Below are 25,897 nucleotides of genomic sequence, written 5' to 3' on the forward strand. Positions count from 1 at the left end.
TTTCGGTACAGCCTTGGGGTCCTGCACAGACAGCACCCAGCCTCCTGGCAACTGAGTTTTCATCTTGGTGGTGCCCCAGACTGTGGCCAGGATGACACCAGGGGACAGGGTATAGGCTGCCTTGCCAGGAGAGGCATGGGAATGTCACTGGCAAGCACCTGTCTGCTCGGCGTGCGTGTGCACCTGGGGCCTGTGATGCGGAAGGTCCGACCTCATTAACACTCCTCGGTTGCATCCCACTCTCCAGGCCTTTGAGAACGTGGCGTGAGGCTGCGTGGAACAGGGGGCACGGCTGGCCATGAGCTGGACCTCAGAACCAACACAGAAGTTAAAAATAGGTTTTCTGTGAGAAATTTCCAACTTCTGTTGTTTTGAAAAGGTGTCGTGTTTCCTTGGAAACAGCCCAGTCCTCCCATTCTGCTTGAGGCTTTTGCCTTCCTATGCTGTGACAGCATCTCACATTATGGCCGTTTAAACGTGAAGTGGGTGGAAGCTCAGCTTATGTAGTCTCCAGACTTGTGGCCGCAGGGCCCATCCCCCAGAGCTTGTCTGCCCGTGTGCGGGTGTGAGCCCCACCCGTCAGCCTTGCGGTTACTCTCGTGTCCCCCTCTGTTTCATGCAGGGTCCATATCCTCCTGTGATGCCTTCCTCAACGTCTTCCAGTCCAGAGGCTTGAGGCCGGAGGTCATCTGTCCTTGTGCCAGTTCTCCTGAGGCACTAACGGTCGCCATCCGCAGGTAACTTGAGTACTTGTGTCTTGTGAAGCCTGAATTCCTCCTCTTACTGCTGCATTACTTTCAGTACCAAATGTGGTCACTTTGTTTCTGAGCAGCAGCCTTCATGGGCAGTGCCCATCCTGTGCCAGTTTCCCAAGCTGTTGGCATAGGACGGGCACCCCAGCGCCATCCGGGGGTCGAGCTGTGCCCATGGTCCACTTTCCCCGCCTGAGTCGCCTCTCGCCTGCCCTGTGCTCCTGTCTGTAGCTGCCCTGGCACCACCTGGGGCAGAGGGCAGTGGTCTCACAGTTGAGGGTACCTTCAACTCCATTGCCAGAAAATTAGTCTCAGTCGTGGTGCATCATTCACGTTCGTATGTTCATAGCGTTTATGTGCAAGCATGAAGTAATTCTAAAGTGTTAGTAACTTAGCATTAAAAATAACATCTTTCTCCTTCACAAACCATGAAGTGTTCTTTATTCCTTTGTTCTGGGGTGGTTTCTTTTGCTTGTCAGTGTAGTTTTTTTGCTGGGAAAAATAATGACCTTTGTTTCCCAGTGTTGCATTTACTGATGCTGCATGACAGATTACTCCCAACTGTATGGCTTAGAACAGCAACAGCCAGTTACTGTCTCTCATGCTTTCTGTGGTGGGGCTTTGGTGCTGCCTTGCAGTTGGATGCTGTCTGCACTGGACCAGGGTCGGGGGAGCTGCAGGCACAGCTTCCCCTGTGCAGCCTCAGGGCCTCTCCCGCTGGTGCCTGCAGAGGGCTGCTCTGGGCACCTTCACATCGTGTCATTCTGCCTGCCTGGTGGCCCTGGGCTCCCAGTGAGTCTCCCAGGACAAGCAGGTGGAAGCTGAATTATCTTTTATGACCTCCCTTGGAGGTCACTTAGCATCACTTCCACCATCATCACAGGCCCACCAGCTAAAGGGAGGAGTGTCGCCGTCCCACTGCAGAGAAGAGCATGGGGGGAGAGGTGGTGGCATCTTGAGGAATACAGTCCGCTATGCGCAGCCCTGCAGCCAGCATCCTCAGAGTGTGATGCAGAGCAGGGCCAGCGGGGCAGCATCCTTCTGCAGGCGGGTGGGCCACCGGTCCCATCTTCCTCTGTCAGTTAACATAGTTTTGTTTCCTAGGCCGCCTGACCTGGGAGGACCTCCCCCAAGAAAAGCTGTGCTCTCCATGAATGGCCTTAGTTACGGTGTGATCAGAGTTGACACTGAAGAAAAGTTGTCAGTCCTTACTGTTCAGGATGTTGGGCAGGTGATGCCTGGAGGTAAGGGAGGCACCTGGAAGGGGTCTTGTCCTTTGATTAATGTGACAAAAAGTCATACCAGCCCCAGTCTTCGTAGGCGTGATCTGGAAGCACACCAGTAAAAGATTCATTAAAAGGGTTTTCTGTTTTAAGGGATTTTAATTTATAACACTTTTTCAGTTTTTTCCCTCCTTTTGTATTAAGTTTAAGGTTGAGCTAAAACACAAGGGTGTGTGTATGGCCTGTGAACGTGACTTCTAGGCCTTGTGTTGGGGTAATGTGACGACAGCTCACACTGCTGCCAGGCACAGTCTTCACACTTCACACTCTCGAGGCAGAAACCCCACTGTTCCCATTGCGTCTGAGTAACTTGACATTTAGATTGTCTCAGCAAGTCATGAAAGTACACGTGTGTTAGGAGGGTGGCCTTAAATTAAGGTCCACAGAAATCCCTGTGGGTTCTAGAAAGGCCATGGGAGCCGTCCCGCACAGCAGGCCCAGGGCCTGGCCAGCGCAGGAGCTGCTGGAGGCTGCCCTGCCATCCCCAAGGCGGTGCAGTGAGGAGCGGGTGGTGGGGCCACTGTCCTGCGGCTCTTCAGGCGAGGCCACACCGAGTGACACTGGTGCAGTTTCCCATGGACAGTTAGGAGCAGAGCCAGGCTCAGCAGGCCCCTGGTGACAGTTGTGAGGGGGGGATGCCCTGCTGGCACTGCTCCGAGGTCTCCCCCATTGTAGCAGCCCTGCAGCTGCTCCACTTCCGCTCCTTGCCTCGCTGGCCCGTCTGTGGTTCACTGGCAGCTGTGCTGACCACCCCTGGTGACTTCTGGGGGCAGGTTCTCATCTCTCAGTCAGTCACTCCTACTTCCCCCAGTGCTGCTGTGTCTGTGTTTGAGGCTGCAGGGTCTGCAGGCCGCCAGCATCCTGGCCCTTGTCTTTGCAGGTCTGCCTCCACAGGCGGCTTGCACAGGACGTGAGCCACTCGGGCGTGGTGCCTGGGTGCTCCAGAGGGAGAGCCCACAGTGGGGATGTTTGACCCTGCGTGTGTGGAGAAGTGGGGACTCTTAGAACAGACTGGAAATTCAAATTTTATTTCTAGTTAGACTTCAGAGATATGAAATATGTTTTTTTCCTTTCTCTAATTGTACCATAAATGTGGATTCATTGGTCCTACAATAACTTGAACATGAGGATGAAATGTTTTACAAAGAACAAAGATTGGGAGTCTTACATATTTTCAGTAGTTACAAGGAGAGCACAGTAACTATTTAAAGATTGGCAAATATAGTCTTGGTGATTTTTCTGAATGGAAAAAAAGGGGGACTTTTCTTAGTAGTGTTTGCTTTTACTAGGAAAGTGTGCAACAAGATGGACTGTGTGCACGTGGTGCTCCCCTGCGTGGGCGGGCACGCGCGTGGTGCTCCCCCAGGGTGGCATCTGTTGGCCAGGACTGTGGAAGACTGGTGCTTTTAACAGATGTAGAAAACTCGTGATATGAAGTGAATTTTGACCTGGTGTGCCTTTTCGTGATTTAATTTGGGGTGTCTGTCCTTATGTGAGTGTCTGGATGTGAGCTTCGGGCCACCTGCTCAGTGAGATATGAATGCCACATCCTTTAATGAACATCCCTAATGGTCCACTGCTGAGGCTTTGGCTGCTTTGTGCACAAACGGAAATAAATGACTAATTGCCTTCTCAAGATTTTTCCTTGTTCCCCATCTTTGGAGGTGAGAATACATTAGGGGAAAAAACCCAAGAAGGAGCAAAAGCAGGACAAAGCCCCGATGCCTGCAGACTGTTTAATTCATGCTGAGTGACTGTTTTGTTTGATGGAAGATTGCGCGTCCTTGTGTGCATTTTGCTCTATTGTTGGAGGCTGTTTCTGGGTGCCTGCTCTGTAGTAGGGTTGGGGGGCCACAGTGACCACACAGGCAAGGTCCCCAGTGCCAAGGAACAGGAAGCAGGCAGGAGCATCAGGAAGAGTTGATGCTTAGTGAAAATGGAACGGGGTGATCGGGCTGTGGGGCTGTGGGAGGGGCCACACCGAGGCCTGCATGACAGGAAGAGCCCGGCACAACTGGGGCCTGTGAGGCTCTGGAGCAGGAGCCAGCCTCAGAGCAGACGTGTGAGGCGGTGCCTGTCAACATCCAGGTCAGCCGACATCTCGTGGGTGCAGGAGAGTCACACAGAGCCTGCGTGTCTTCCTGTCGCGGGGAGGGTGCACTGAACTGTTGCATCAGCTCGCCCTGGTGTGCGTCACATATAGAGATACAAGCAAATGGAACATGTCCAGTACCCATCAGAAAGCTCATTGTAAGGACATGCTACACGTGTGGTAGTTTGTTTCTGTGACTGCAGCCAGGGGCAGCAAGTAGGTTCTCGTGGATGATCCACTTCAGTCAGCGTGTTCATGCTTTTGAGGTTTTTTTCCTTTTAGCTAACGTATGCGTTGTGAAGATAGATGGTGCCCCGTATCTTTGTAAAACTGATGAGGTTGGAGAAATATGTGTTGACTCCAGTGCTACAGGCACAGCGTACTACGGACTACTTGGGATCACAAAGAACATCTTTGAGGTTTGTACTTTGTGTTGAATTCAGTTCCGAGAGCATCCGTGGGGCACAGTGGGTGGTGGGTCAGCCTCCTTGGTGCCTGCTCTGCTGGGTCAGCTCTGAGTCAGGGCGCCCTTGCAGCTCTGATGTGAGTTGAGGCTGCTTGGGAAAGCCAGTACTCTGTTTGCTGGCGTTATGGGAGAGCCCAGTGAGTGCCTACTCCTCTGGGCCAGGCTCTGGGAGCACGGGGATGAACGGGTAAAGCAGCATCACAGGCCTGTGGGGGCCATGGTGTGCCCAGGGGCCCGGGGAGGATCTTGTCAGCCTCAGAGACTCCTGCCCTGGGGTAGCCCCTGCCCTTCGGGGAGCATGGGTGACAGCCCCACCTGAGGAGCCATACCCTGGCTGTCAGGCAGTGTGAGTGCCGAGCTCTCCCACCAGCCCACTGACTCCTGGACTGTTGGTTGATTATCTGTGGACCTCTGCCTGACTGTTCCCCTCTCCACTCTGCTCAGACTGTGCCGGTCACTGCGGGAGGAGCACCCGTCTCCGACAGGCCCTTCACCAGGACTGGGCTCCTGGGCTTCATCGGCCCTGTGAGTAGTCGTGCCACCAGGACCTGGGTCCCCCATGGGCTCACACTCGGAAGGGGATGCTGCCAGCGTGAGGTGGGCATCTAGAGGCCAGGGTGCTGCGCTGTACCCCACAGTGCACACGACAACACCCAACCGGAGCACTCTCAGCTCAAAATGTCCCTGATACCAAGTTTGGGAACCCCTCCTGTAGCCCTACGGCACTCAGCATGCTCTACAAACTTCACCCACAACTGCGTTCCCACGTTTGACCTTCCTTGTGCCAACTCCCTCCCTGGATGCCCTTGGGTCCCCACCTGAGCCCACCAGGTGGTATGCCCTTCATCCCACGGTTGCCCCGCCCCGGGTTTTGCCTGTCACCTTGGGTGTGGGGCCTTGGTTTTTGTGTGCTCCCAGCTCTGCACAGCAGGGCCTGACCCATGGGGCCTGCCCGTGTGTCCCAAGTCCTGACCAGCTTCATTGCCTTCAGGATAACCTGGTCTTCGTCGTGGGCAAGCTGGATGGGCTGATGGTGGTCGGGGTTCGCAGACACAACGCGGACGACGTCGTGGCCACTGCGTTGGCCGTGGAGCCCATGAAGTTTGTCTACAGAGGCAGGTGATGCGCTGCGGGTCCCTGTGCTACGGCTTTGGTCCTCTCTCTACTTTAGGTCGGAGAAGTCTCTTCACAGTGGGAGGAAAGCTCAGTGATTTGAACAGGCAAACCTAAAAATTTCTTTTCAACAGAGAAATCTCAGAAAAGGAGGTACTTGCACATCAAGGACAGCAGAGTTAGTGTCCTCACTGTCTCCAGACTTTCCAGTACTGGTCCTCTTAAGGTGATGCAGAATGAATGTATAACTGGGCACGGCATCCAGCACCAACACCGCAGAGGGAGCCGTGTGCTTGACCTCGCAGATACAGATTGGAACACCCCGTACCATGTTCTCTGCAATCGGCAGAGGCCAGTTCTTTTTCTCCTGCGGTTTAGCAAGCCATGCAGAGACCCTGCCTTGCTCCTGGGGTAGAATCAGTCCAAGTTTCTGAATGTGTTAGGCAACTCTTCAAAGATTTTCATTTCCATTGAGCAAATAAGTGGACCTCTGACCTAGGCCTTGGTGGCTGGGGGTAAGGAGGGGCAACCCTGTCCATCTAGTGAGTTCTTTGTCCTGTGGAAAGCAGCCCCTTCTCCTAGTTGGTCTGCTTAGCCGACTGCACTTTTAAATTTTATTCTTCTCAGGAGGTGGTTTTATTACTCACACTAGGGTGCCTGTGACCCTGGCTAGATCCTGCCTTAAATATACCTTGAAGAAATCATTAGGGAATTCTGCCAAATTATGGGTCAGCGTGGGCTGCTGCCTGTCCCCAGGAAGGATGATGGGCATGGGATAACCACCCAGGAAAGAGCACCAGGTAGTCCTGTGGGTGTGTGCAGCCTAGAGCATCCCAGGATATCACTACCTGCCATCACAGCAGAGACTGGGTACACTGCTGGTACAGGTGTCCATGGGTAACACCAGGGCAGCCCATACCTCTTCTGGGGTGGGGTAGAGAGACTGCCTCCTTATGTGGCCACCAGAACCTGATGGGACCTGGAAGCAAAGGCCCCTCTCTGAACAGGTGCCTGATGAGGCAGTGCCAGCCTGGGTGATTGGCTGGAGTGTGGGGCCCTTGCTCTGTAAGCGGACAGCATAGCCTGCCTGCCTGTCCCTACCAGGCAAGAGCTTGAGGAGCACAACTTTCTTGAAATAGAACTACAACTGATTGTGCTACCAGATGTTAGTAACATGAAATGAGACGAAGAAACCCTAACAGTTGTGTACACAAAGAACCCCATAGATGGAGTAAACAGGATGATACAGCTAGAAAAAGAACTGAAGAACTGGAAAGTCAGAGTAAGAAACTACTATAGATGTGAGGAAACAGTTTTAAAGAAAAACTAAGAGAGATGGGGAGAGAGGAAGAAGGGCTGGAAATCCAGGTATCAGACTTGGGAGAGGAGGAGGGAGTGTCTGCAGAGCGGGAAGCTGGAATTCTGTCTACTTGAGAAGGGTCCGCACGGTGGATTTGGCGATGTTGCAGCTGACACAGGACTAGGCAGAGTGCACTGGACCTTCCAGTACTGGGACTCATGAGAGAGGATGGCAGTGTAATAATGTCTTTAAGTTTTATAAGGAATTTTTAACCTAGATTTTGTATTTATCCAAAATGTCACTCAATTGTGCAGTTGAAATAAAAATGTTCATGGGTCTATATGTTTCAGAAGCTTGGTCTCCAATAGATCATTTTTGTGAAAATATTTTCAGTTGAGGTACTAAGAAACAAATTCAGGAAATGCTACAAGATGTATGAAAGTAAGGGAAATTTAATGCTGGGTAAAGTGTGTTGTGTAAAAGTGTGTATGTGCACATACGTGTGTATGCACACCAACCACAGGAGAGAATAAGAAGGTATGTTCACACAGGCCCAGAATTAGAGCTTCAGACATGCTAGCTTGGTAGTTTGACGGGGAGACCAGCTTCTTGTCTTACAGGAAAAAGGTGTATCATCTCAAGTCTAAAAGAAGAAAGAAAAGGAGAACATATTGAAATTCTTAACAGTAAGATGGGAGAAACAAGTCCAGTAAACACAAGGAGATTAACTTAGTGAGAGACAGATTTAATCAGTTGGATTAAAAATATAATTCATAGAACTTCTAGACAAAGACTTTTGTACAAAGAAATGTATCAATGACTAACATGTTATGGAAAATTATAAACTGTGTGCCTGGTGGTTTTGCTTTGCACCAGGTGGTTTTAGTGATTTTTCCATCACATTTGAGGAGACTTGTGACAGATTACTTTTAAAATTCTCAACAAGGTTAGTGACTGGTTTCTTTAAATTCTCAACAAGATTTGTGATGGTTACTTTTTAAAGCCCCTGTTCGATGGACTCTGAACACTAGCACTTCTGCACCTGCAAGTGAAAGGAGGTGCCTGCACCCCCTCTGGCATCGTTTGCTGGATGGTCATTTTCGTCCTCGTCCTCCCCCAGGATTGCCGTGTTCTCCGTGACAGTGCTGCACGACGACCGGATCGTGCTCGTGGCTGAGCAGCGGCCGGATGCCTCCGAGGAGGACAGCTTCCAGTGGATGAGCCGCGTGCTGCAGGTGGGTGCGGGCACGCGCCTTCTCCCGCCTGTCTGTCGGTGTGTGGTTCAGGCGAGTCCGTGTGTCCTGGCATTCCCCATTTCATTCCTTCACAGCAGGCGGTGGGGCCTGCTCTTGCTCGATGTTAGGAATGCCTTCGCCTTTCTGTAACCATGCTGGGAAGGCTGGATGTCCAGGCGCCCCACGCTTACTCGTGGGGACGATTTGTTGATACTCATGGCTTCTGGGCCCCCTTTCACCCTGTGCTGCCCCCACACAGTAGACCCTGAGTGAACATGATTTGTGAGGAGGAGGAGGAGGAGGAAACAGAATTTGGGACTGTGCAGTCTGTCCGAGGGTTGCTGTGTCGTTTGTTGCCCAGTAGCCCCACAAAGCTGTTGTCCACTAGAGTCGTTTTAAATGAAAAGAGGTTCAGCGTGGGCTGACCCCCAGCATGGACCGTGAAACACAAACACTTGTCTACTTTGTCACCGGTTACTTTCCAACATTTTATTCCAGAAATTTTCAAACGTACAGCAGAGTTGAAGGAATTATACTGAATTCCTGTTAGGAATTACACTAATCAGGAATTCCCATGTTAGGACCTGGTCTCTAGGTTCTGCAGCAGTTGCAGGTTGTGACTAAGAGTGCTGACACTTGTTATGTCACCGATCCCTCCGCCTGCCCCTCTGGACATGCCATGTTGTCATGCATCACAGCCACCCTCCCCTCTACACTTGGGCATCCATATCTTTGGGTATTGAACTGGAGTTTAACATACTCTTTTTTTTTTTTAGGGAGAAGGGAGTAGAATTTACTTTTTAAAGATTTTATTTATTTTTTAGATAGAGGGGAAGGGAGGGAGAAAGAGAGGGAGAGAAACATCAATGTGTGGTTACCTCTCACGTGCCCCCTACTAGGGACCTGGCCTGCAACCCAGGCATGTGCCCTGACTGGGAATCGAACTGGTGACCCTTTGGTTTGAAGACTGGCACCCAATCCACTGAGCCACACCAGCCAGGGCTAAAGTGCACAACTCTTAAATGGACCATTCAGTGAGGGTTTTTCTAGCCAACTTTATTGAATGTGATTCACATACAAGGTGGGGGCAAAGTAGGTTTACAGTTTGTATGGAAAATAATACAATAATTAATAAATAATAATAAGATAATAAACTGTTTCACATACTCAGAAATGTAAACCCACCTTTGCTCAATGCTGTATAGAATGAATCCATTTTTAAATTGCAGGCTGATGACTTCTGTCAAATATAAGCACCCAGGTAACTGCTATGCCACAATAATTAAGACACAGAACATTTCCATCTCTCCAGCAGGTTCTCCCGTGTCCCTTTACACTCAATCCCCAGGCCTCACCTCCACTCTGACTGCCCAGCCCAGAGAGCCACCCGTCTCTGCGTCACTGCAGATGAACTTTTTCTTCCTGCTATAGACGTGTCCTGTGAATGGATCACGTGGGGTTGCTCCTCTCTCTGTCTCTGGCCCTGAGTGTAGTGTTTCAGAGATCCTTTGTATTGTGTGGATCAGTTTATTCCCTTTTATTGCTGAGTTGTGTTCCTTTTTATATATTCACATCATGATGGACATTACTTTTGGGGGGTTGTAAATAAAGCTGCTGTGGCTAATAGTGTACAGATCTGTGGGTGAATTTTAGTTCTGGCAGCTCTTCAGGGACGCTCTGTGGTGACCCGACATCTCCAGGGAAGCTGTGCAGTCGTGAGCAGCCCTCATGGCCACCTGAGAAAGGAAGCTTGTGTGAAGCAGGCGTGATCCGTCCGTATGGCACTGTCTGCCTGTTAGGGAGCCCAGGGGGCCCTGAGCTTCAGGGCGGTTCCCAGCATTTATTTTTAATAAAAGTTGTAGTGCTTTATTACAGAATATTTACTTTAAAGATTTTATTTATTTATTTTTAGGGAGAGGGAAAGGGCGGGAGAAAGAGAGAGAAACATCCATGTGTGGTTGCCTCTCATGCACCTCCTACTTGGGGACCTGGCCCACAATCCAGGCATGTGCCCTGACTGGGAATCAAACCGGTGACCCTTTGGTTCACAGGCTGGCACTCAATCCTCTGAGCCACACCAGCCAGGGCTATTATAGAGTATTTCTTTTTTTTTTTTTTAATTTTTATTGTTATTCAATTACAGTTGTATGCCTTTTCTCCCCATCCCTCCACCCCACCCCAGCTAAACCCACCTCCCTCCCCCACCTCCACCCTCCCCCTTGATTTTGTCCATGTGTCCTTTATAGTAGTTCCTGTAATCCCCTCTTCCCACTGTCCCCACCCCATTCCCCCCCCCCCCCCCCGGCTATTGTTAGATTGTTCTTAACTTCAATGTCTCTGGCTATATTTTGTTTGCTTTTTTCTTTTGTTGACTATGTTCCAGTTAAAGGTGAGATCATATGGTATTTGTCCTTCACCGCCTGGCTTATTTCACTTAGCATAATGCTCTCCAGTTCCATCCATGCTGTTGCAAAGGGTATAAGCTCCTTCTTTCTCTCTGCTGCGTAGAATTCCATGGTGTAAATATACCATAGTTTTTGGATCCACTCGTTTGCTGATGGGCACTTAGGTTGCTTCCAGTACTTGGCTATTGTAAATTGTGCTGCTATGAACATTGGGGTGCATAGGTTCTTTTGGATGGGTGTTTCAGGGTTCTTAGGGTATAATCCCAGCAGCGGAATTGCTGGGTCAAAGGGCAGTTCCATTTTTAGTTTTCTGAGGAAATTCCATACTGTTTTCCACAGTGGCCTCACCAGTCTGCATTCCCACCAACAGTGCACTAGGGTTCCCTTTTCTCCGCATCCTCTCCAACATTTGTTTGTGGATTTGTTTATGTTGGCCACTCTGACTGGTGTGAGATGGTACCTCATTGTGGTTTTAATTTGCATCTCTCTGATGGCTAGTGATGCTGAGCATCTTTTCATATGTCTCTGGGCCCTCTGTATGTCTTTCTTGGAGAAGTGTCTGTTCAAGTCCTTTGCCCATTTTTTAATTGGGTTGTTTGTCTTCCCGGAGTGGAGTCGTGTGAGTTCTTTATATATTTTGGAGATCAGGCCCTTGTCTGAGGTATCATTAGCAAATACGTTTTCCCATACTGTTGGTTCTCTTTGTAATTTGGTGCTGTTTATAGAGTATTTCTAATACACCAAACATAAAAAGGAGAGTGTAACAACCCCTGTGTTCTTAGCGCCCTGCATCAACATTTGTCAATCCGATTAAGTCCCATCTGTCTGTCCTCCGCCCCCCATTTCTCCCTCAGGAGTGTTTCGAAGCAAATCCCAGACATCACGTCATTTTCTCTGTATAGATTTTAGTATTTATTTATTTAAAAGTAAGTATCATGACCACATCTAAAATTAACAGTAATTTCTTTGTAAATTTTGTTTTGTTGAGGTGTGATTGACATGTAACATCAGTCCAAGGTGGACAGCGTAATGATTTGATATTGGTCCGTGTCGTGAAATTATCACCACAGTTAAGGGCAGTTAGCATCACCGTACACAGTTACAGACTTTTTTCTTGTGGCGAGAACTTTTACCATCTGTCCTCTTAGGCACCTTTCCCATGCACAATACTGTTGACTACAGTCACCGTGCTGCACGTTACACTCCAGGGCTGGTATAACTGGACACGCTTTACCTGTTCCACTTCATCCATCACCTCCTGCCTTTGCCAGCCACCCATCTGTTCCATGTATCTATGAACTTGGCTTGTTTTTGTCTTTGTTTTAGATTCCACGTATATCTGAGATCCTATTGTCTCTCTCTGTTTGACTGGTTTCACCTAGCCTGATGCCCTTCAGGTCATCCATTCATGTAATTGCAGAAGGCAAGATTTTATCCTTTGTAGTGGTTGGATAACATTCCATTGTTTATGTACTCCACATTTCCTTTCCTTTTAAAAATTTTACTAGTTGTCTATTTCTGCAATAACAGATTACAAAACGCGTAGTGGCTTAGAACGATACAAGTGTGTTTGCACACACTCCTGGAGGTGAGAGTTCTGGCACAGCTTTCACTGGGCTAAGGTCAAGGCATCATCAGCATGGCTGTGCTCCCTTCTGCAGGCTCCAGGAGAGTGGCTGTGTCTTGCCTTTCTCAGCTCCTGAGGGCTGCCTCCTTATCTTGGTGTCTGGCTCTAATCTTCCATTTTCAAAGCCAGGAGCAAAGCACCTCTCCACCACCGCTTCCTCAGTCACATCTTTCTCTGACTCTTCACGTTTTCTTTATCTATTCGTGTGTCGATGGATACTTAGGTTGTTTTCACTTACCAGCTATTGTAAATAATGCTACAGTAGACATGGGGTTCATATTTCTTTCCGAGTTAGCGTTTATGTTTTCTTCAGGTAAATACCTAAAAGTGCAGTTGCTGAGTTATATGGCAGTTCTATTTTTAATTTTTTGAGGAATTTCCATACTGTTTTCCATAGTGGCTGCACCAATTTACAATCTCACCAACAGTGCGGGAGGGTTCCCTTTTCTCCACATCCTTACCTACACTAATTTGTGGATTTATTGATGATTGCCATTCTGACAGGTATAGTTTTAATTTGCATTTCCCTATGATTAGGGATGTTGTGCTGCTTTTCAAGTATATCTGTTGGCCACTTGTACGTCCTCTTTGGACAAATATCCATTCAGATGTTGTTCGTTTTTCAGTTAGATTGCTTGAGGTTTGTTTTGTTTTGTTGCTGTTGAGTTTTGTCTGCTGTGCAGAATCTAACTAGGTTGAAGCAGTTCCTCCACTTGTTTATTTTTGATTTTGTTGCCTTTGCTTTGGTGTCAAATCCAAAAAGTCATCACCAAGGCCTGTATCAAGGAGTTTATACTGTTTTCTCTGAGGAGTTTTGCGGTTTCAGGTCTTACGTGGTTTCAAGTCTTTCATCCACTTTGAGTTTGTTCTTACATAAGATAGTGGTCTAGATTCATTAATTTATATGTGTATGCCCAGTATTTCCCACACCACGTACTGAAGAAATTGTTCTCCATTGAATATTCTTGGCTTCTGTTTTGAATTACTTGACCAGGTAAGTGTGGGGTTGTTTCTGAGCTCTCCATTCTGCTTCACTGATCTGTGTGTCTAGTTTTGTGCCAGTACCACACTATTTGATCGCCATAGCGTTGTGGTACAGTTTGAAATCAGGGCGTGTGATGCTTCCAGCCTTGTTCTTCTTTCTCATTTGCTGTGGCCGTTCAGGCTCTTTTGTGGTTCCATATAAATAGTACGATTGTTCTGTTCTTGTGAAAAATGCTTTTTAAATTTTGATTGGGATTACATTGACTCTGTCAATGACTTTGAGCAGCATTGATATTTTATGGATATCCTTTTAATCCATGAATATGGAATATCTTTCTGTTTATTTGGGTCTTGTTCAATTTCTTTCATCAATGTTTTATCGTTTTCAGTGTATACAGGTCTTTTACCTCCTTTGATAAATTTATTCCTAGGTATTTATTTTTGATACAGTTGTAAATGGGATTATTTTCTTAATTTCTCTTTGTGATAGTTCATCATTAGTGTTTAGCAGTGCAACAGATTTTTGTATATTGCTTTTGTATCCTGAAACTTTACTGAATCTGTTTGACATTTCTAATTGTTTTTTAGAGGAGTCTTTAGGGCTTACTATGTATAATATAGTGGCATCTTCAAATAGAGACAATTTTCTTTTTCCTTTTCAATTTGGATGCCTTTTATTTCTTTTCTCCCCCTGCCCTCCCCCCCTTCTTTTTCTTGCCTGATTGCTTGGGCTAGGACTCCTAGTACTGGGTTGAATAAAAATGGCAAGCATGGCCAGTCTTGTCTTGTTTCTTATGTTAGAAGGAAAGCTTTCGGCTTTTCCCTGTTAGCTATGATATTATCAGTGGGCTTGCCATGTATGGCCTTTATTATGTTGAGGTCTGTTCCCTCTCTTCCTACTTTGTTAAGTTTTTATCCTCACAATATCTGATGTAATGAAATATCTATCTAGTCACTGTTCAAATTTCCCATTAATGTTTTGTTTGTTCGTTAGTCTCAGAATCAAAATGAAGTGAGAAATTGTACTTGGTGGGGACAGGTCTTTAAGTCTTTTTATTCTATAGACTTCCCTGTCATCTGTTCTTTCCAGTTTGTTTATTGGCAGAAACCGATGGTTTGTGCAGTGTGTTTCACGGGCCTGAATTCTGATGATTGCATTTCTGTGGTGTCATTTAATGTGCTCCTCTGTCGCGCCGTTCCGCACACTGGTATTAGATCTAGACCTTTGAGCAGGCTCGGGTTCGGCTTTCTGACAATATCTTTCATAGATGGTGGTACGTGATGCTTGTTGTTTAGCATTGCTGTACCCAGCGGTGCTTCTTTCACACCCTTATTCCTTCTTCCTCGTTTACTGGAGCGGCTTTAGAAGTTTCTTCTACAAAGGGTGCTGGCCTATTGAATCCCCTGGGGCCTTGGAGGGCAGGTCATACAGGAAAACAAACTCGGGGGTTGATTTCAGAGTAATGAGCTGGTCTCCTAGAATCCTCTAAAAGTACCCACTGGGTGTGGTTTTGTTTATTTGTCCTATGGTAAACTAGTGGAGTTAAATATACTGGATGTGTTTTCAGAATATTATGGTTATATTTCAATGGTCAGTTGGAGCCTCTTCCAGCTGGCTTATGAGGCCTTTTGTAACACCTGTGATCCTCTGTGGACGTACCAGAGAACAGGAAGCTCAGATGCTCGGGCGGCTGCACCTTTCCTGTGCCAGACCTGTCAGGGCTGGGACCCTAGCTGCCTTCCAGGGGAGAGAGAATTTGGGACCACTATCTGGGCACTTGCTGTTGCCAGCTTAGTCACTGTCTCTGGGCTTTTTTCAGTGGACAGAGGAGGAAATGGCTGTCTGCAAGATTACCTACATCATGAGCTTATGTTGCTAATTTTAACTCAATTGAAGACCACAGGGTTTTTACCTTCTCATTGATCTCCTTTCTCCCACACCGAACCGCTCCAATAGACTCTCCTTTACCTTAGCCGCGCTGTGCGCCCTGCGGTCGCAGAACGGCAGTCTGTGTGCTCTCTCTGAAGCTCAGATCTCTGAGAGCAGCTGGAGGTGGTTTTTTCAGTTGTTTTTTTTTCTCCCACAGGGCCTATCCCACTTGGTGTGGACTCATCAAATAACCATGTTTAAAGTCACTTTAAATAGACTGTCTCTGTGGGGCTGTGCCACCAACCTGATTCCAGTTCGGTGGAGTTCATTTTATTTTATTTTCAGTTGTTAGGGACTGCTTTCCAATATTTTGAGCATTTAATATGTAAAATATATACATGGTTCAGAGTCAAATCTGAAAGCAAAGTATATTCAGAGGAGCCCAGCTTCTGCCCCTGCTTGTTCACTCCTTGCACAGGAGGACATTTAACAGGGCTTTTGGGGCTTCTCTAACTTCCCATTTTTTAACTTAAGCGGTTTCCGGTTTATGGCCACGCGTATACAGACACTGTGTGTGTTAAATGATAGAAAGTGTGTGCATGTTCACCTTGTTTTCTCATTTAACGAAATATCCCGAGGTCTCTCTGTCTTCGTGACCTTTGGGTTGGAATGTCCCCACCAGCCTTCATCTTCCTGGCGGCCTTCAGTTGGTCAGCATGTGCAGTGTGTCGGGTCTCAGAAGAAGCCCCTCCTCTGTCCTGTGTCCTCCCTTCCAGGCCATTGACAGCATCCACCAGGTGGGCGTGTACTGTCTGGCTCTGGTTCCTGCCAACACCTTGCCCAAGGCTCCTCTTGGAGGGGTTCACGTCTCAGAAGCCAAACAGCGTTTTCTGGAGGGGACGCTGCACCCGTGCAATGTGCTAATGTGCCCGCACACCTGTGTCACCAACCTTCCCAAACCTCGCCAGAAACAGCCAGGTTAGTTGTAACAGTCTTAAATGTGTGGCAGCCACCGTCATGGTTAAATGGTGCAAACCAGTTAGGGTTAAGAGCCAGAGCGAGTGGCCCACCAGGCCAGTCACCAGCTTCTCCTTCCTTAAAACTGAGGCATGCAGGAGAGGACTTCACCACATCGCTGGTGTTTGTGGTCACTTCCACCTGCCTGTTAGACCCATCTTGGTGGCTAAATTCAAGCCTGACATCTTAGCTTTGGATGGCAAGGCCATGTGGTTCCCAGGGAGTGGAAATGTTGCTCGAGAGCAGACTTGGAGCATGAGGACCTAAAGAACCTGTGTCAGCCAGTGCAGTGGTGACGGCTGTGTTCAGCTGCACGGCAGGGCAGGGAGGTACGTGCCTCTCCCCCAGCCCCGTAGCCCACCACCGCCGGGGGTGGTGGGGCCTGGGGAGTCTCGACAAGTGGTCAGTTTCCCTTCCCTGGTTTAACTGCTATGTATAGTTTTTCATTCTTTTGGTTATGTGAATTTTTAGTAAATACTGGCTTATTTTCCTGATTATGGAACACTAAAATATCATTAAGTAAAATACTTTTAATCAGGGAAATTTAATTTCGTATTTTATACATAAAATACAGTAAAACAGTGAAATATACTAAGAGTTTAGCTGTGGCTGAGGTCAAATCATATTCCCCCAGATCTGTGCCATTTGATAAATTTCTCAGTCTGGTATTTCTCAGTCTGATATTGCATATATTAAAGAGAGAGAGAGATTCTCTTTGTCATTTAGCATAAACCCTGTAGCTGAACATCAAGGAAGTCCCGTGTTGCCTGGCACGGCATCATAGTGAATGCCTGAACGTTCACTGTGTTGCCGCGAACCATTCACTAGGTTGCCTGAACATCCATGTCATAGTGAAGAGTCAAATATCTAATTCAGTTAGAAGTGTGATGTGCCAGTAGAAGTCATCGGCTTCTCATTCAGCACCCTCCCCTTTTCTAGAGGTTGGCCCAGCCTCCATGATTGTTGGGAATCTGGTTGCTGGGAAAAGAATTGCGCAGGCCTCTGGGCGGGAGCTGGCTCACCTAGAAGACAGTGACCAGGCAAGGAAGGTAACAGGCCAGTACCTGGGAGGGTGAGGAGGGTCCCTCTCGCGTGAAGCTGAGGAGGACTGAGGTGGCCTCTCTGCGCAGTTCCTGTTCCTGCCTGATGTGCTGCAGTGGCGGGCCCACACCACTCCTGACCACCCGCTATTTCTGCTGCTGAATGCCAAGGTCAGTCCATGCAGCTGCCCTGTGGGAGCCAGTGGGGCCTATGCAGTGTGCACCGAGGTACTGAGGAGCAAACCTGCTGCTCCCCAGCCCAGTGTGACCCCATGATTGCTTTCCTAGGGCACGGTGACGAGCACTGCAACCTGTGTTCAGCTGCACAGAAAGGCTGAGAGGGTGGCCGCTGCTCTGATGGAGAAGGCGAGACTGAGCATTGGGGACCATGTGGCTTTGGTCTACCCCCCAGGTGAGCACACCAAGACGTCACAAAACTCACCTGGGTGCCTCAGGCCTCCACAAGCACTCACACCCCTTGGGCCTTCTCTCATGGGACAGTCCCAAGGGTGCTGGTGTCACGGCCACCTTTTCCCATGGACTGTTGCGGGGACTCCAGGGGGCTCCTGGCCTGTGGCCCTGCAGCCCTGCAACCACAGCAGTCCAGCTTCTGAGACTGAACATTGGGCCTTAGCGGTTACTCTTAGCTTCCTGACACGTCTGTACCCCCTGTAAATAACTGTGATCTAACTGTGGTTAGACTGAGACTTTTTAGCAGTGTAGCCTCTGTTATCCTTCTGCTTTTTCATCTGGCTGTTCTTCCCCGTCTCTCCCCTACGTTTTATTAGTAGAAAGCAAACACCCTTATCACCACCAGCCAGGTCAAGAAACAGGTCTTTGCCAGGTACCCAGAAGTCCCTTTGCCTTCCTACCCCAGCCACAGCCCCTTCCACTCTACCAAAAGCAGTCTCTGTCCTGGCTCCTGGAGTCATCATTTCTTCTGTTTCTTTATAGTTTGGTTCCTAAACGTACTTTAGTCTGCCAGTTTTTCTTAAATCTGATACATTTTTTAAGTCTCTTTTAATCTACAGGCTATCCTCTTTCCCACCATCCTTACAATTTATGTACCCATGACCCTGCATGCTCCAGCAAGTCAGCACGCTCCCGGCGTGCTGCACGCCCTGCCGGTCTGCGAGTCCGGGTGCAGACTGCAGAGCAGATGCAGGCCCCAGTCCCTTGCCGGGCTGGGACTGGCACTGAGCTCTTTTCATCAGAACCCATGCGTTGGATTGTCTCTCCTTTGGTGGTGCTCAATGTTCTACATTCTGAATTCACTAGGGGTTAGTGAGATTCTCTTATTTTATTTTCGTTTTTTAGCCATAAAACTAATAAATAGGCCCTTTCCTTAAACGCCAAAGCACAGGAGACAGACAGTGCTATCCTGGTGATTGAGAATCTTAGTGAAGAAAGTGGCTGATACTTTTCTCTACTTAGGGGCATGTTTTACACTGGTCATAAAAAATGCTTAATGAAGGAAAGAAAATGCATGATGAAGTTCTAAGTTTACATTTAAACACTGAAGAGCAGGTGGAGCCCTGGCTCGTGTGGCTCAGTGGACTGAGCACTGGCCTGCAAACCAAAAGGTCATTGGTTTGTTTCCTGGTTGGGCACAAGCCTGGATTGCAGACCAGTATGCAAGAAGCAACCATTCGATGTTTCTCTCTCTTTCTCCCTCCTTTCCCCCTTCTCTCTAAAAATAAATAAATAAATAAAATCTTTTAAGAAAAGGAAAGAGGGCAGGTGGAGAGTAGACTGGCGGGAGGGCCCAGAAGTCCTGGCGGAGCGGCCCAGAAGTCCTGGCGGAGCAGGTGCTCCGCAGAGGCACAGGCCTGTGTGTCGCCCGATTCTTGGGGAATCCAAGACTGTCGTCCAGTTCTCAAGGGGGCGTGTGACCCCAGTGAAGGAGGAGCCACGCTTTCTGGAAGCAGCAGCCGGTGGGGCTGGTGTGTTGCTGGTGATGCTGGGAGAAGAGGATGGTTGCAGGGCCAGTAGGAGCTGTGCCAGCTCACCGAGCAAGGTCCCACTGATGCCTCTGTGTGATCAGTGTGATAATGTGTCTGTGGCGCATTGGCAAGGTGGCGACGCTGGGTGTGAGAATGCTCACGCGTGTTGGGAATGCCGTGTGCCAGCCCTCGGCGTGGCCCTCACTTGATCCTCGCAGCTGGCCGCAGGCACAGAGCGTATGGGTCATGCCTGGCAGCAGTGGTAGGACCAGCCTGGCCCAGTGGGCAGGCTCAGGTCCCTGCTAATTAGCATACTGAGCTGCCCCTGGCCCAGATGGTCACATTCCTAGTTAACTGGTGGGGCCTTGGGACTTGGAATCTGGTGAAACCCACTAACTGGGTTAAACGTGGCATACTTATCTTGACTGTGGAATTGAAACAGCCTGAGACTTTGATGTCTTGTAGCCTGAGGATGCCAGGTGGGGCCTTGGCTGATCTGAGGGCAGCATCTAGAAGGGTCTCCAGGCTGTGAGGACACAGGTGTTCTCAAGTCATACTGAGTTCAAGAAGAGAAAATGGATTTTAAGTGGTACATTTCCCCATGGGTGTTAATTATGGGGAATTTTGAACATATGGAAAGGATGAAGGAACACTCTAGTGGTCCTGTGTTACCTTGTGTGGTCGAGAGCTAGGCAGGGATGTCCTGGCCTGTCTTCAGGGCTGCCGACCTCCCTGCAGACGTGTGGCAAGCAGGTAAAGGGCCTCTGCCTGTGCTGCCCCGTTCCCATGTTCCTGTGCCTCCCCTTGTGGACAGTTGGGCCTTCAAAGGTTTCCTTGCTGTCCTTGCTCACCCGCCCTGTGTCTGCCTCGTGCACAGTGATGGCAGTCAGAGCTCACTTCTCTACCAGACCCGCCTGCACCCACACCCCTCCCTGGCCTCCAGGGCCCGTGGGGAGCCTGCCTGCTGAAGGGAGCGCTTCTGTCCCTCCCTCGCAGCATTGTGTTCGATGAAGGTCTCACTAGTTGGGGAAGTAGCAACTTTACCAGGTAAAGCAGATTGTGTGCCTGTGTCTTTTTCGCCATGGCCTGACACTAGACACGGTGAGCTACGCTCAGCCCCTGCGCTGAGCCTCTGACCTTGTGTCTCCCTAGGGGTGGACCTCATTGCTGCCTTCTACGGCTGCCTGTACTGCGGCTGCGTGCCGGTCACTGTGCGGCCCCCGCACCCCCAGAACCTCTCTACCACGCTTCCCACTGTCAAGATGATTGTGGAGGTGAGTGCGTGCCGTGGCCCCTCAGGGCAGACCTCCCTGTGGGCCTGCCTGAGTGCTAGTGGGACCAAGGGTCTCTCCTCCTGGCGTTCTTCGGGGCCGCCCCTGTGCAGGGGTTTGCACCCAGGCACCACGTCTCACTGGTGCCTTTGACCCCTGTGCTCTTCAGGTCAGCAAGTCTGCCTGCGTCCTCACCACACAGGCCATCATGCGGCTGCTGAAGTCCAAGGAAGCGGCAGCCACCGTGGACGTCAGGACCTGGCCCACTATTGTAGATACAGGTAGGTGTCATCACGCCATTGGTGTGCATGCGGGTCTGCACCAGGCCCACCTCTTCCCTTGCGTTGTGGTAGGGATTGCGTTATCGCCGCCCAAAGGAGCTGAAGTAAATGGTGAGGAGGCTGCTAAAAGGAGCCTGCTGCCTTGTTCCCACCCGCTGGGACTGGGCACGTGAGTGAGGGAGACGTGCAGTGCAGTTCACGTCACTCGTGGCAGGGTCTCTACTGCCAGTGGGGAGCGAAGATCCCTGCCTGAGGCTTGTGTGCCCGTGGCCCACAGCCGTCTGCCATGCCTGCATAGCGGTTTGCCGTTGTGGGGACATGGACAGGCCCGCAGTGTGTGTGTATGCATGCACACACCCCCATCCCTTGTTCCCGTCATTGGCGAATGCTGCCTCATCCCATGAAATGCTTGCGGGACAGCCGAGAGGTCTGAAAGCCCCCATCCCTCTACCTTGGATGGTCAGGTCAGCCTCGGGCTGAGAATGTCTCCCCTGTACCTCATCAAGACGCCCCAGATGAGCAGCACTGCACAGGCTCCTTTGGTGACTGCAGATATGCAGCCATGTGAGTGCCAGGCAACAAGCAGACAGGACTCCTTTCTACCCATCATACTCGTCTGCCCTTGCGCTGCAGGGCACCACCTCTGAGAGGAGGTCAGGGACTGTGCCTGGTGCTCACCAACAGGCATGGATGGGAGCATGTCTGTGGCTCTCTTGCTGCCAGAGTTCTTGCTGATCCTGGCTAAGCTCAGGGTCTGTGACCTTCCTACTGCTGACCAGAGGACTCCCCTGCAGCTCCATGGCCCATTTCCTCCCCTCCACGTTCACCTCACCCATTGTCCCTCTCCCATACCATCAGCACTGTCACGGTGGGTCCACACCATGCGATGTTCCCTCAGGGGTTGAAAAAAGTTTCCCCACTCACGTACACAGCCCGGTTCTCATAGCTCAGCATCCGTCCTGAGCATCCTCTCCAGGACTCACCTCTCCTGGTGCAAGCCCGAAGAAGTGTTCACAGGTATCTCTCACTAACAGATGACATACCAAAAAAGAAGGTGGCGAGTGTGTTCAGGCCTCCCTCCCCGGACATGCTGGCGTATCTGGACTTCAGTGTGTCAACTACAGGGATCTTAGCAGGTGTGAAGGTGGGTCCTTTGGTTGTAGCTCCTGCTGCCTTGGCCCCTCACATAGCAGTGGGAGAAAGGGTGTTGGGTGCAGGTGTTTGGGGGCCTTTCCTCTCGCCCAGAGCCTGAAGCAACAGTGTTGTCCTTCACGCTTGTCTTTAATGCCAGTGAACCCCAAAGTTGTGTTAGCCTCAGAGTAATACGCATTTTGATGGTTTATGGTAATGTCTGAACTTGCGGATTTATGGCTGATTGGCCTCAAGGAGCATGTGGCTTTGACGGTCCATCTCCTTACCAGGAGCTAAGTGCTTCATTAAAATAGTTTATCATCCTGAAATCTCACGTAGGAGATCTCTAATGTGCCATTTCCTGGGCATTATTTGGTTTGCGTGGGATTGTGAGCCAGCCATCCTTTCAGGAAGCAAGTGTGTTGGGGACAGCAGGCACTGTTGTTAGTCCCTCTCTTTCTGCACGTCACTGAGCAGACCTTACATTTTACCCCTAAGATGTCGCACGCAGCCACAAGTGCCTTGTGCCGCTCCATAAAGCTGCAGTGTGAGCTGTACCCCTCCAGGCAGATCGCCATCTGTCTTGACCCCTACTGTGGCCTCGGCTTCGCCCTGTGGTGCCTGTGCAGGTGAGTGTGCAGGTAGAGCATGCAGCCAAGTGGGGTAGAGTGTGCAGGTGAGTGTACAGGTAGGGTGTGAATGGAAGTATAACGCAGGTAGTGTACAGGTAAGAGTGCATATAACATGCATGTGAGTGGAGGGAGAGTGTATAGGTGAGTGTGCAGGAGAGTGGAGATAAAGATTATAGGTGAGTGTACAGGTGAATGAATGTTCAGGTACAGTATGCAGGTAAGTGTGCAAGTAAGTGGAGGTAAAGAGAAAGAGTACAGGTGAGTGTGCAGATTAATGCAGGAAAAGTGTATGGGTGGGTGTACAGGTGCATACAGGAAGAATGTTCCAGTAAGGTTGCAGGTAGAGTGTACAAGTGAGTGTGTGGGAAGAGTGTAGAGGTGAGTGGAGGTACACTGTGCAGGTGAGAGCAGGTAAGAGTGGAGGGAGTGCATGTGAGTGTGCAGGTGCTCCACTTGCTGGGTTGGAAGTACGTGTAGTTCTTTAGAACTTTAACATTCTAAGATGCATTTTTGGTGCCAGAAAGTCAAAGGTGCACATGTGAGGGGGTTTCTTTTGGGATGGGGTGGGTTTGAGTCTGGGTCTGAAATTGAGTAAAAGAGTGAAAATACATTTCTTGTTAAGTGCAGACACTGTCCATTACTAGTAATTGGGAAGAGACTACTAGCGACAGGTCTTCAGAATTAGAACACCGAGTCCCCAGCCAGCAGACCTTTCCCTGACTGTGACTCTGGATCCTTATGAAGTGCTGGAGGGAAACTAGGACCCCCCTGTGCATTGTCCCCTGCCCCCACAATGTGTTTTCCACCAAAACTCCCAGAGGATGTTAGGGAGGATTTTCCTTCTGTTCCATCCTTGAAAAAAGCAAAGAGGTGCCACCCCGGGCGCATTGGCACAGGCAGGCAGGGTACCTAGAGTGCACAGGTGACACACCTGGGCAGAGTGGCTGCAGCTGACTTGACTCTCTATTGGCCCCGCAGTGTCTACTCCGGACACCAATCTGTGCTGGTACCTCCGCTGGAGCTGGAAAGCAACGTGTCCCTGTGGCTGTCAGCTGTGAGCCAGTACAAGGCCCGCGTCACCTTCTGCTCCTACTCGGTCATGGAGATGTGCACCAAAGGCCTGGGCGCGCAGACAGGTGTCCTCAGGGTAAGTGTGCCTGTGCCCAGGGCTGCCCGTACCCTGCTGTCCTGCATCTCTCCTCAGGAAGTACCAAAACCTGGGGTTCCCAGGTTGGCTCTTAGCTGGGCCATTGGAACCTAAAAAAAAGACCACTAACATAGCTCCAAGCAGTTGTAGAAACAGAGAAAACCCTCACTAGGCACTGAGCCACGCTGGCTCTGTGTCAATTCATCCCAGTGCCCACCCTGCTGGGAGTACCTCACTCACCCCCCACCATACCTGTGCCGAGGGAAGTTGCTCCCTTCATCTGCACACCCATGTGGCAGGAGACAAGGGCATGAGGTGGGCTGGGGTGTGGGGTTGGCTTGGGACAGGTACATGGTCAAGGGTTTGCGGGAGCATGGGGAGGGAGCAGGTCTGACACTAGCTCTGGGCACATCTTGGAAGCCTCAGGGCCCCTAAAGACCTGGGGCAGGAGCCAGGAGAGAGAGCCCTGTGGAGCTACAGCCAGGTGAGCAGGAGGGCTGGTGTGGATGGGAGCAGGTGGGTAACCTCTAGCACTTCTGTATTTAGAGTTTTGTGGGCTGAGACTGAGGCAGAGGAGGCAGGGTACATGTTCAGGTCACACATGGGTCCCCTCAGGAGCTTCCTAAAACAGTGTGGAGGGCCTGGTCTCACCCTGCTCCCCCTGCCGCCCGCAGATGAAGGGGGTGAACCTGTCGTGCGTGCGGACCTGCATGGTGGTTGCTGAGGAGCGACCCCGGATCGCGCTGACTCAGTCCTTCTCCAAGCTGTTCAAGGACCTCGGCCTTCCCGCGCGTGCCGTGAGCACCACCTTTGGGTGCAGGGTCAACGTGGCCATCTGCCTGCAGGTAAGGCGGCCGCGCTGGGCACCCTAGATGGACAGTGTTTGCTCTTTGTTGTGCCGGCCATGTCCATCCCTCACTCTCCGAGCCTTTGATGTTTCATTTCCAAATAGTTTATCTTGGAGACCTACGAGGGTTCCTTTAAAAGATATAGTGGAACCTCGGTTCTTGAACTTAATTCGTTCTGGAAAACTATTCAAGAAGCGATTTGTTCGAATACTGAACCTCCCGTGTCGCCCGAGAGACATGTGACTGATCATACAGGTATCGACTGAAAGGGTTGTTGGGTAGGGAACTGAAACCAGAGTTTGGTTAGACACCGAGACATTTGCTCCGTGGACAACGTGGTCAAGAAGCGAATTGTTTGAGAACCAAGATGTCCAAGAACCAAGGTTTGACTGCGTTCTCTTCTCTTCATGAACAAGGCTTATTTGGAAAAAACAAATTGTTTTTGAACAGTGACTGTTTCTCACACGGAAGAATCTAAGTTGGATCCCATATACAGTGAACTTTTTAAAACAAGAATAAGCATTATTTTAAAACATCTAGCAATTTTAAATTGAAACTTTAACGTGGTAGTTTGTGTTGCCTTTAGTGCATACTTGAGACATTAAGGTGTTTTGCTGGTACTTACTAAAAGGAAGCGTGAAGTTGCGGAGGTTGACCAGTAACTGCAGAGCCGTTGGCAGCTTCTCAGGCGACTCTGGTTGTTTTCCAGGTTCTGTGCTATCTCAAGATCACGTCTTTCTAAACACCTGTGAACACCTGCTCCCCCACACAGATGAGACTTTAGAGGAAAGGCAGCACTGGAACCAGAGCAGGGCCCTGGGGTGGGGCTCGCTCTTGTTTCCAGAGCCTTGGCTCAGCCCAGCCCTCCTCCCAGAGCACTGGTGTCCCCTCAGCCATGAAAAGGCTGTGCTGACCACTCCCAGCCTCAGACCCTTGCCCTGGGCAGAGGAGGAGGGCTGGGGTGCCCTCCTCACGCTCTTCCTGTTGTAGGGGTAGGACTGAGCATCAGGCTGTTGGTGGTGGTGTAGTCAGCGGCTGCAAGTGAAGTCCGCCCTCCCTACTTGGCACTGGGAGGTTTTCCCCTCTGTTTGTTGGCGTGCCGTGTGTGGTTGCAGAGCTCTTACTGGGGTGTTTGCATTTCCCCTTTGAGATGCAGTGATGCACTTTGCTGTCTCTTACCGTGTGTTTCTCACGTGGCCTGTTGCTTTCTGTTTGTCTCCTGTGGCTGTCTCCTCCTGTCTCACTCTGCTGGCCTCCTTTGCCTCTGTCAGCCCAACAGGCTGGGAAAGCTGGCTGAGCAGGTACGACCTTGACCTTAACCTCGAGGTGCCTCTGTGCTTCCCCTATGAGTTCCTGTGGCCTTCTCCTCAATTCCAGACAAATACATGTTTCTTTTGCTCTCTGACTTTGCTCACAATGGTTATTATCCTACCTATTGTAAAAGCGCCTTTGTAATCAAA

The 25,897-nt window shown here is 49.9% G+C and overlaps 1 protein-coding gene across 5 annotated transcripts in view; it reads left to right on the top strand.

The window, feature by feature from the left end:
* Window positions 1-25,897, top strand: part of DIP2A (disco interacting protein 2 homolog A) — a 106,867-nt gene that overhangs the window by 71,944 nt on the left and 9,026 nt on the right. For all 5 annotated transcript variants that reach the window (XM_053917910.1, XM_053917924.1, XM_053917912.1 and 2 more), the window contains 16 exons: window positions 623-737; window positions 1,857-1,996; window positions 4,410-4,546; window positions 5,038-5,118; window positions 5,585-5,712; window positions 8,127-8,241; window positions 15,904-16,105; window positions 17,084-17,193; window positions 17,275-17,355; window positions 17,473-17,596; window positions 20,280-20,401; window positions 20,568-20,679; window positions 21,714-21,823; window positions 22,309-22,439; window positions 23,421-23,589; window positions 24,264-24,434. In XM_053917910.1, coding sequence (XP_053773885.1) covers window positions 623-737; window positions 1,857-1,996; window positions 4,410-4,546; window positions 5,038-5,118; window positions 5,585-5,712; window positions 8,127-8,241; window positions 15,904-16,105; window positions 17,084-17,193; window positions 17,275-17,355; window positions 17,473-17,596; window positions 20,280-20,401; window positions 20,568-20,679; window positions 21,714-21,823; window positions 22,309-22,439; window positions 23,421-23,589; window positions 24,264-24,434 — 2,048 coding nt within the window. The remainder of the gene's footprint in view (window positions 1-622; window positions 738-1,856; window positions 1,997-4,409; window positions 4,547-5,037; window positions 5,119-5,584; window positions 5,713-8,126; window positions 8,242-15,903; window positions 16,106-17,083; window positions 17,194-17,274; window positions 17,356-17,472; window positions 17,597-20,279; window positions 20,402-20,567; window positions 20,680-21,713; window positions 21,824-22,308; window positions 22,440-23,420; window positions 23,590-24,263; window positions 24,435-25,897) is intronic.

Source organism: Desmodus rotundus, chromosome 2, assembly GCF_022682495.2.
Source record: "Desmodus rotundus isolate HL8 chromosome 2, HLdesRot8A.1, whole genome shotgun sequence".
In the NCBI taxonomy this organism is placed as follows: domain Eukaryota; kingdom Metazoa; phylum Chordata; class Mammalia; order Chiroptera; family Phyllostomidae; genus Desmodus; species Desmodus rotundus.